The sequence below is a fragment of the Lotus japonicus genome, chromosome 2, assembly GCF_012489685.1.
Source record: "Lotus japonicus ecotype B-129 chromosome 2, LjGifu_v1.2".
NCBI classification, from domain to species: Eukaryota; Viridiplantae; Streptophyta; class Magnoliopsida; order Fabales; family Fabaceae; genus Lotus; species Lotus japonicus.
Window position 1 is genome coordinate 86,152,322 of NC_080042.1, and position 11,438 is coordinate 86,163,759.

The 11,438-nt window shown below is 35.3% G+C and overlaps 2 protein-coding genes across 5 annotated transcripts; both read left to right on the forward strand.

Annotated features, from left to right (window-relative positions):
• The first annotated feature begins 3,245 nt into the window (after positions 1 to 3,245).
• LOC130740452 (pentatricopeptide repeat-containing protein At5g39710-like) lies at positions 3,246 to 7,858 on the forward strand. Of its 4 annotated transcripts, none has more exons than XM_057593060.1 (2): positions 3,246 to 4,441; positions 7,419 to 7,858. In XM_057593060.1, exons 1-2 carry the CDS (start codon positions 3,991 to 3,993, stop codon positions 7,445 to 7,447), a joined length of 480 nt encoding a protein of 159 aa, XP_057449043.1. In that variant the 5' UTR covers positions 3,246 to 3,990; the 3' UTR covers positions 7,448 to 7,858. The 4 variants fall into 4 exon arrangements, with proteins under 4 accessions (XP_057449043.1, XP_057449040.1, XP_057449041.1 ...); XM_057593057.1 differs by having other exon boundaries at positions 3,249 to 6,701; XM_057593058.1 differs by having other exon boundaries at positions 3,249 to 6,666.
• Positions 7,859 to 9,863: 2,005 nt separating this feature from the next.
• Positions 9,864 to 10,839, forward strand: LOC130737171 (uncharacterized). The gene is made up of 2 exons (XM_057588934.1): positions 9,864 to 10,601; positions 10,672 to 10,839. The coding sequence occupies exons 1-2, from the start codon at positions 9,864 to 9,866 to the stop codon at positions 10,837 to 10,839; spliced, it is 906 nt and encodes a 301-aa protein (XP_057444917.1).
• Positions 10,840 to 11,438: the final 599 nt, after the last annotated feature.

Here is an 11,438-nt window from a genome sequence, read left to right on the forward strand (position 1 = left end):
GTATTTTATGTTTTTTTGTATATATTTGGAAGATTAAATTTTTTTTTTCGAATATTGATTCAAAGCATAACAAATTTAGAAAAAAAAATAGAATGTAACTCTCGGATCAGAAAAAAAAACTTAAATATGTGATATACGTATTTAAAAATGAAAAAGGAGAGAGAAAATATGAAAAAGGTTTGATGTATGCCGACAAAGCACTCTTTTTCCATCCCTGCATTACGCGAGATTAATACTCGTATGTACTAATTATAATACCCACGCGTTGCGTGGGTTTATTTACAACATTTTTTGACATTATTATGATTATAGTTTAAATTATTACATAAATATTAAAATAGTTTCTATTTTAAAAATAAAAATAAAAATTGTGTTTCTTCAATAATTACAAAAAAATACTTTGCAATAAATAGTATTGGAGTTCTCTTTGTGTAAATAATTAATATTACTTAAATTTAATAATTATCATTGGATCATTTTAAAAATTTAATTATTTATTTAGTAATGAGACAAATAATACAGTCCACTTGAAAAAAATTAAATTAAGCAATAATATTTTAATGTCATAAAAAAAGTTGTTTTACCATTTTTTATACTTTTTACCGATAAACTAATTTCTAAGGAGAGACAACCACAATTTTCCAAACAGGTTTACGCATGTTAAAATCGAAAAAATTAAAGTAATTTCATCTTTTTCGAAAAAAATAAGATATAAATTAAATAGATTAAGTAATGTAGTAAATTTATATTTATTCAACTTTGGTCATGACTTTTTTCTCAATTAAGCTTCCTCAAAACCGTTTTTACTAATATATAATAAGATCATAAAATTATATCGAGGTTGTTTCTCCAAATAAAACGCACAGACTTTATAGTTAATAGTAAATACCGTATAGCATCATTTTAAAATTTTAACTATTTTATCTAAATTATTTATTGATAACATTATTTTGTTATTAATCAAGTTTAATTTTTGTTATTTTTCCCTAATGTAAAATTCATGTCAAGTTTTATGTTTATGAATATTATTTTTCAATTTGGGTTGTTGAATAACTTTTGGCAGTATAATATTTTCAGTTCTTAATTTTATGATTTAATATATTAATTACAAACAAATTTGCTATTTCTTTCTTTATTTTAATGAAAATGTAGGAATGTTTTGCTGCTTAATATATTTAATGAAATATTTTATGATAATTAAATAAAAAATAAACAAAAACTATGACTAATATGTATTTTTTAAAATATCTTTGTATCTAAACAAACATTTTTTAAAATCATTATATTAACTCGTATCAACCTTCCTACCTCAAATAAGAGTGTAGTTTTTGTTTATTAAAGTGTTTTGCTTCGTTTTTTTTTTCCACACTTTTTTAGAGAACTAAAGTGTTATGTTCGGAGAGTCTTTTGACATGTTTTGTTATACCTTATACAACACACATGAAAATTAGTTGGTAGTTGAATAACTAATTGATTTGAAAATTATATTGATAAGTTTTTAGTTTAGTTTAACGTATAAAATACAAATGATTTTTTTTTGGTGTATTTATAACAAAATTTTAATTAATTTATACATTTTAGTAGGTAATTGAATTACTAAAGACTTGGATTTGAATCCCCTTATATGAGGGATTCACCTGACCATGTCATGTAAGTTAATCTCAACCATTCCTTACTTTTTAATAAGATCTAAGGGTGATTATTATTTCCTACATAAGTTTTCTTTTTCAACAATTTACATCACAATCTCCTTCTACTTTTCTTTTGTTCGACATTCAATGCAATGGTTACCTTCTCCGTCAAGACCTAGCTTTGCATTACCGAACCGTGGTGCAATGCACCACGTCACACCTTCGTGTCAAATTATCGCGCTTTGTCGCAGCAACACCATCCTATATGGCTTGCTTTCAATGGAATTCATAACAATTGTGCAAACGCCATTTGAGTTTTCTATCTAAACAAAAGCAACGTAATTTCATTTTCAAAGTTGATTTAAGGCTTAATTGCAACTTTAGTCCCTCACGTTTACCAATTCCACGATTTTAGTCCACCACCTAATTTAATTATACGGATGGTCCCTGACATTGCTGGTCGTCTGCAATGTTGGTCCTACCATTTATTTTGTTGATGGAGGAGGTTTACGTGGATGGTCACTTAGCTGACATGGAAGTCAAATTGGAGAGAGAAAGAGACCATCAACTCATTCAACATTCTTCCTTCCCTTCAGGGACTCGTTCGTTCTTTATCTCTTCCCTTTTTGCTTAATCTCAAGCTTCGAAACATCTCCTCACGGTGCTCTGTTTTTTAAGGAGGAAGAGGGTAGAAGATGATCATTGCAGATCTCACATTCAACTCACATGCTTCCATCTCTCTTTAGTCCTTCTTTCTCTCTCCAATTGGACATCCACGTAAGCCTCCTCCGTTAACAAATAAACGGCAGGACCAAGGTTGCAGACGACCAAAAAGTCAGGGACCATCCATGTAATTAAATTAGGTGGGGGACTAAAATCGTGGAATTAGAAAATATCAGAGACCAAAGTTGTAATTAAACCTTGATTTAAACCTCCTCCAATTGTATTGTTCTCATCTTCATATAATTTCCGTTTTACCTAGGAAAACCATTACCTCAACTAACAAGGGTCTAGGGTTTCGAACCCTGATGATGATTAATTTACTAACATTACTAACAACAAACATTTTCCAATAAAAAAAGAACAATAGAAAATTATGTGCACCGTTTGATCTAATTAAAAATAAGGAAGAGTTGAGATTAACTCACATGTCAGTCTTGTGATTTCCCTCACATGATTATAAAGGAAAATGTTAATACAAAGGTTTCAAGTCGAATTTGAATCCCCTCATATGTCAATCTCACATAGCTATATCATGTGAAAAGGAGAGCTGGATTTGGCACCCCAACCCTTAGATTTCACACCCCCAATTTTCGGATTTTCGGGTTCCGAATTATTTCGGAATCTTATATTCCGAAATTAATTCATGATTTATAGTGCAAAATACATGTAACACCCCACTTTTGAGTGAAAAAATACTTCGGAAACCTTATTTCCGAAATATTTCGGAAACTAAGTTTCCGAAAGTAGGGTGACATTTCTAATGAGTGGGGTGTCAAATCTAACTCTTTGTGAAAAGTCTAGGACTTGAATTATATTTTAATGAAATTGACACATGAGGATGAGGAGATCTAAATCATTCAAAATGACTTTTACATTTTAGTAGTAGTTGAATATATGTAAACTAGTGGCTAGTAAGGAGTATTCATTGCAAGTTGCAACCCTATGAGTATGAGGCTTTCATCCACCGCCACCCTGAAAACCTTTCGCCAGATCTTCCGAAATGGCATGAGCGTTAACATTTACAACTTCAGGATCCGCGGCTTCGCCGGCGCTGGAAACTTTGAATCAGAATCGGCATTGATAGTGGCGAGATGCAAGGAGAAGAAGGTGCGGGAAGCGTTTGGGTTGTGGAAAGCCATGACTGACAAGGGTGTGGAGCCAAATTTGGTTTCGCTGAATGCGGTTATTCAGGGGTTGTGCGAAGAAGAACGGATGGAAGAGGCTGAGGAGGTGGTTGAGGAGATGAATCGGAAGGGTTTGACCCCTGATGAGAACACTAACATGTCTCTGTTTCCGGTGCGAAGCAGATAAGGCTTATAAGGTTTTGAGTGAAATGATTGTTAGAGGTTTGTCACCATCTGTCGTTATATACAACAAGCTTGTTAGTGCATATTGCGTCGGAGAGAGAGAGAGAGGGTTGAGAAGGCTGTGGGGATTTTGAGGGTCATGGCTAAGAGGGGTTTGTCCCCTGATGCTGTTAGTTATACCACTGTTATATCTGGGTTTTGTTATCTCGACGAGCCGGAGCTGGACAAGGCGCTTGAAATGAAGGCGGAGATGCTTCACAAGGGCATCTTACCACGTATGCCTGTGCCTGGAGGGAAGCTTGTCCAAAGCATTTGATCTCTTCCTAGAGATGCTGCGCGGGGGTGTGTTGCCAGATAAGCTTACTTATTTTATATTGATGAATGCTTATTGTCTTGAAGGTAAATTCTGTAAGGCTTTTCATATGCATCATGAGATGACACACAAGGGTTTTTTGCCTGATTTTGTTTCTGGGTTTTCACCCTCTCTTGTTACATACAATGCGCTTATTCATGGACTTTGCCTTTTGGGGAGGGTTGAGGAGGCTTTGGGGATTTTGAGGGGCATGGCTGCGATGGGTTTGCCCCCTGATGCTGTATGTTATACCACTGTTATATCCGGGTTATGCAAAATCGGGGAGCCGAGGAAGGCGTATGAATTGAAGTTGGAGATGGACGGAAAGAACTTCTGGTGGCTGGATCTAGACACATATGACTCGCTTATGGAAGACCTGTCGGATGAGGATATTTATTCTAATATGATGAATGATTATTTTGCTCAAGGTAACATGAAAAAGGTTTATAGATTGGATTATGATATGAAACACGATGGTTATTTAACTAGTGACGTTATCTTTCGTGTGTATCTGAATGCACTTAATAAGAAAGCCAGGACAATAGATGCTAAGAGGACCCTTCTGGATATGATTTATAAAAACTTGTGGACTAAGCCATCTTATTTTACATATGATACTCTGATAGAGAACTGCAGTAATAATGAATTTAAGAGTTTGGTAGGGCTTGTCAAAGATTTCAGCATGAGGGGTTTAGTGGGTGATGCCGGCAGAGCTCGTGACACAATGCTTCACGGGAATTATAAGCCAGAGGGATCAGTTTATAATTTATTAATATTTGATCATTGTAGATCTCATAGTGTTAATAAGGCATATGATATGTACAAGGAGATGGTGCATTATGGCTTTGCTCCTCATATGTTCTCTATACTTGCTGTTATTAAGGCTCTACATTATGATAGAAGGTACAATGAGATGATGTGGGTAATTAAAAACACATTGAAGAGCTGCAATCTCAATGATTCTGAGCTACGTAAAGTACTTAACAAAATTAATGTCAGGGAATGTGATATTGATGCTCTTTTGGATGTGCTAGCTGAAATAGCCATGGGTGGTCTGTTACTTGATGGTGGAAAGTGTTCATATGCTTCAGCAAGTACCTAATATCTTTGGTTCTGCTTGTTGAACTCTGTTATCATAAACCTTGAGCTGACCCTTCCACCTTGCATCTAGCATGATTTGGCTTGGAGGCTTGCAATATGGAAAGTTTTCCCTTGTTAGGAAAGCAATTTATCATCTTTTACTTGGAACTCTACAGCTATCAAAGACCTCCTTCTAGACCAGGTCGTTCAGATCTTTTTTTTTTTAATTGTCAAGTATGAAGTTACTTGCTTTCAGTCATAAGTAGAAATCAGTAGCTTGGTATTTTTTTAACCAAAAGGTCTTTCTAACTCTTGCTAAATTACTTTCAGGTTGGTGGGAATCATGTTTTATGATTTTATGAATTTCAATAATTTTGAATGAGGGTTGCTGAAATCAACAAAGTATTATCTGACATGATCTGTCATTTATTATTTCACATGAATGATAAAATTTAAATCTGTTCTCCCTAAACTCCCAAGGTCCCAAGCTCATAGGGTAAATCAGTAAGCTGGGGTCCGGGATTGAAGATGTTGGGGGGTTTCACTAACTCAAGTTCTTTCTGTCTTCTTGTAGACTCTTTTCTTGTCCCTTGGGTTGTTGGGGGGTTTCACTAAAATTATGTGTCTTATTACATGTTAAATGCGGTAATAATTGCTCTTCAGAGGTTACGGGTGGCTATTTACCGTTGGGAGTTATTGTGCTCAGACCCTTGGGTTCCCAACGGTGAACCAACGGCTTCTAGGGCCAGAGTACTTCGAAGGACGGTTTTTAGGAGATGCTATGCATTTGGTCCCTTCTTTTCGACCGAATTGTCGCTATGCGAGAACTGGGGAGGGACACAACCCTCCAAGCCCTTAAGCGTGTGCGCTTAATGGACTTTAAGATAAGATTTCCTTTTTGATCCGGTTGTTTAGCTATCTGATAACTCGTGAGGGACACTGCTATCCAAGCCATTTAGCGTGTGCGCTTGATTGGCTTTAAGATAAAACTCATGCAAAAGCTAAAAACTTTATGACTGAACCACCAACTGTATAAAACTGACACCCAGATGGAGAACATTGCTCCATAGTGCAGAGCTTGCTGCAGCTGAGAATTTGATGTTCATTGGTGTCATAGTTTTGTGATTTTCTAGAGTTTACTTCTCATCATATTATCAGTAATGTAATATCATCCCTTCCTTTTGTCCTTTGTTGAGATTTGACTGGTTATCATTACAGCTATAACATGTTTGGATGAGGTTCTCTTACCTGAATTAAGTCTGAAGTTTAGAGCTACTCACCCAGATTTGATTCTGACTACAAAATCAATTATGGAAGAGTTTCCAATCATGCACTTAGCACATAATCTGCTCATGTTTCTGTTTTTTAGGTATGTTGGTGATATGGTAGTAACAGTATACCTGTTGTGCGAGCGAGCTTGATTTATGGCTGCTCCTCCATTTTGGGATTGCTGCATTACTTCCCTTCCTATTCCTTCTCCACCACTCTTAATTCAGCATGATATTGGGGCCTTGCTTGTTTCTTTTGGCCGGGGACATCATTAGGATGATGTGTGATCCGTTGAAATGAGAAGGTGGACACTGTCCCATGGTTGGTGATTCATTAAAAGTGAGATGCCTTATAGTGTGTTTTGGATTAATCACACACATGCTGTTGCAGAGAATGTACTTTTATGGAAAGGAAATTGTTCCTTTCATGGTTGCACACCTCTTAAATGTGCAAATTCATTGCTGCTGAGAATGTACTTTTGTTCACTCCGCTTCTTCATTGAAGGCTATCTAAATGTGTAGCCATATCAGGTTTCTAGGTTATAGTAATGCCCATGGTAGTGAGCTTTACATTTTATAGTGTTCATGGTAGATCACTAGATCTATCCACCTATCTTACCTTGATCTGATTCTTTACGTTGTTCATAAACTTCTCAGACTTATTTTTTCTTATAATGTGGTTCAATGAGTTTTTTTAAGGTCGATCTTTCATAAATCTTTAAAAGCATACAAATAGTACAACCTCATTTTGGTATCTGAAAGTTTAATTGCTTGATCCATTTAGTTCTTGAAAATATAAACATAAAGGTCCCGTTTGGAAGAGATTATTTGAGCTTATTTTATAGTATAAATGCTTGTGTTAATGTTTGGAAGAGCCTATACAAATAGCTTGTTGCAACACTAGGCCAACTAAAATCTTTTATTTCACTTGTTTGTAAAAGCACACTAACATTGATACTGATTTGTTGCATCTATTTTGTTATTCATTTCTTGTTTATCTTTCATTGAAACCTGATCACTGATTCTAACTAAGCACTCTGCCTCTGTCTTTTTGTAGTCATGCAATTCGGTCTCTATAGTCTATAAAAAGCTGCTTCATCGAGCCCCAAAGGCGTTGAATAGGTACAGCCTACCTTGGTTGCACCTGCAGGTGACCTTGAATTGTATATAACTTCATTCAATGTTAATGTGCATGTGAGAGATGTCTGCACAGCCTAAGGTTGTTGTCAAAGTTGAAAGTGAAGAATATATGCTGGCTTTGCAAGTAAGTTTTGTTCAGGGAAATTTTATGGTACATTAGCTAAGTTCTTGTGGAATGTGTGTAATATCTGTATTGGATACTTGCTTGCTATAGAGGATGACTATTAGAGAAAAAGCTGGCATTCATAGAGCAATGTAAGGCAGGAAAGTTTTAAGTTGTTCTCAAAGAAATCTTGTGGCTAATTTTAATTGAACAGTGTGGAGAAGGCAAAGGAATGAGGTCATAGCTCTCTTGCATAGTAGTATTAATTTAGGTTATAAGTATTAATTTAGATTTAGGTGACTTTTTCCTTTTCTTTTTAATGGAAAATAGGAGGTTTTAAAAATCATTTAGTTATTACATTTTACTTAAAAAATAATTCAAAAGGTTGTTAAAAAAATTAATTCAAAAAAGGTTGTACTGTTTTGCTTTTCCCTAATGCTATCTTTCTTTGTATGATCATATATAATTTTTTTAAAGGTTGTTACATTTGTTTTTTCTTTTCTTTCAAACCAAGTAAATTGACGTAAAGGTTCAGGCGTTCAGCACTTTATCTCATAAATGAGTGGTTGGGGGTTAAATTTCGACAATCTCTTGCCACTTAGTGGGTTGAGACAGGGAATTAGTCTCACGCCTATCACTTGTCACCAACACGAGTTGAGAATAAGTTATGAAGCTTGAGGAAGGGAGAAACTTGTTGCACTGCTGTGTGGTACATATCACGTGATCCTTTCTATTTTTATTTTTCCCATTAATTAGGGTGGATGTGAAAAATGGGTGTTAACAGATTTATTTCACTCTTAACATAACTTCAGAAAAAAAAAATGAATGTAAGTTTAGAATATTTAACGTGGACCAGCCCATAATAATACATAGGATCTTGCAGTGGCTGCTTTGAATGTCTTAGATTGAAGCGTGGAAGACGATAGCCCATTTTTTTATTCGTTTGGATCTCGACAAGTTGTGACAAGCCAAACAACTATAGTCCAAACAAGCATATCATTTTATTTCATTATACGGCTAATTAATAGTTGTAGTACTTGTGGGGCATGATTAATTTGAACGACATGCACAAAGTCAGTAAATAGTAATGCAACGACATGCTAAGCACCATGATCATATGGTCAAACTTTTATAAATTAGAGTATTATTCATCAAATAAGTGTTACAACATTTTTTTTATAGAGGACAGCACTTTCTTTTCAATACCTTTTTCAACCCTCTCTACTCTCTAGTTGGTTGAAAAAATTACTAAAGTTAAGTTCACTATAAAAACAACAATGATGTATACACACCTCATATTTTAAACACTTCATTTCCACCTATTTTTATTTCTATCTCTTTCATCTTATCATTTGTCACATCTCATATTTTATCTTTCTTACTTTTTTCTTTTCTTCCTATCTCTCTCATCATCCACCTCTCTCCACCTCATCTTAGAGGTGTGAACATAACATTATTCTATTCCTATAAAAATAAGACACACATGAATTTCAACTAATTAATAATAGAGTGCCATGTTTATCATCTCATTATTAATTTTATTCTCATTTATTTATTTAATTACTTAAACATGCAATAATCAATGTGAGAGGATGAAACTTAACATCGATAATTGATTTTAATGTCATTTCTATAAATATTCATATTATCTCATTCTGCACTTTCAACATGCATTATATATAATTTGCATTGCGCAAGTATGTAATTGTGTCTCTCACACATAAGTGCGGTAAAATTGACCAGTAAAAAAGTAAAAAATGAAAAGTGTGACATTAAAACAACTTCGAAATCATTATTACTCCTAGAGAAATGTCATGTAAGAGCATCTCCAATGGTAGTATCTAATGGGAAGGCTCTGAGGATAATAGGAAGATATGTTGGGTCAAATGGGAGAATGTTTGTAGACCAAAGAATGAAGGGGGGTTGGGGGTGAAGGATTGGAAATTATTCAATTTGGCTCTTATTGGGAAATGGAGGTGGAGGATGATTAGAGAAGAAGGTAACTTATGGTGTCGAATTTTACAGTTTAAATATAAGGGGACAGTTAAACTCTCTGACTCATGTTGGTGGAAAGATCTCAATGCGTCTTGTTTCGGCAACAATTCTGGTGGCTGGTTCGATGAGGCTCTTTGCAGAAGGGTTGGCGATGGTGGAAAGTTTCTATTCTGGGAGGAAGATTGGTTGAGGGCGGGAGTATTTAAAGAGCTATTTCCTAGACTCTATCTGTTGTCTTCTCAACCAAAGGCAACAATAAAGGAGATGGGGAGGTGGAGGGAAGGTGTTTGGCTTTGGGAGTTTAATTGGCTGAGACAATTACTTCAAAGGGAAACTGAAAGTGTTAATGAACTTTTGCAGCTGATTTCGTGCTTTTCTCCTGCAACTGTGAGATGTGATGAGTGGTGTTGGACTAAGGATGGTTCTGGAATTTATTCTGCATGTTTTGCATATGAATTTTTGCAGGGTAGGGTCGAATCCTTAGCAGTGGACGAAAGGGTGTTTACCAAACTGTGGGCAACAAAAGCTCCTTCCAATGCGCTGGCTCTTTCATGGAAGATTTTGAATAACAGGATTCCAACCAAGGTGGAACTAGCAAGGCGTAACGCTTTACCAGGAGGATTGAATACAGCCTGTGTCTTGTGTGCTGACAGTGAGGAATCTATTGCTCATTTATTTCTGTCTTGCAATATATCTTGGAGGATTTGGATGCAAGTTTATAAGTGGTTGGGCATGTCAATGGTTCTCACTAATTCTGTAAGTCAACACTTTCTACATCATGTGATTCTGGGTATTAATGGTAGAGGAAGTAAGGCTGCCTCACTTATTTGGGTAGCCACTGTTGGTGTCATTTGGAATTTAAGAAATGGTGTGGTTTTTAGAGGGGTTTCAGTAGACACCGCAAGAATCCTAGACAGTATTCAATTCAGAACCTGGTTGTGGCTCAAGGCGAACAATTCATCATTTGGGGTGTCAGTTTATGAGTGGATTGAAAACCCAAGAGTATGTTTGGAGATGCTATAATTGGTATTTTTTTCGGTCTGTTGTTTTCTGTGTTCAACTCTTCTTTCAGGTCATGTTTATTGCAAGGAGAGATGTTATTGGAATTGTTAATTTACTCTTCGTGGGGGCAGCTAGCTTGGTGATCCCTGTCAGTACTTTGGCGTGGAACTTCTTTCATTCTTTGTGGAGCTATTTGATTTTATACTACCATTTGGAATTTTGCTGCATTGTGTCATGATTTCCTTAGCTGAGTGGCATTCGAAGATTATTCATACAGAGGGGCTTGCTTGATTGCTTTTGTATTTGGCAAGTTTATTTAGAGTGGGGGTTTTTGATTATCACTGGTTTATGGTAATTTGGGCTGGTTGTATGATCATATGACTTTGTATTTTTAGGCCCCTTGGAGATTAGTCTTTGATATTAGATCTTTGTACTCTTTTTCCTTGTCTAGGTTTTCCCAAGGGGGTTTTTTCTAGAAAGGTTTTAACGAGGCAAATTTCTTCTATCTCTCTCCTAGGGGTAGCGGGTTTAGTCTAGAAGTTGTTTGGGGGTTAATCTACTGTATCTCTACTGCTTATTGCTTCTGTAATTTTTTTTCTTTCTACTTGTATTGGGTTGAAGTACCCCTTGTACTTCTATTCAATATATTTTTCATGGCTTATCAAAAAAAAATCTAATGTTAAATACATACTCATATGAGTATCTATTACCATTTGAGTACATATTCAATTCCAACATGACAAAGATGAGTATGTGAGAATAGATACTCTACACTAGACTTGAAAAGTGAGCTTGTATTTATTACAAGCACTTATAAATAATTAAAATAGAGATAAA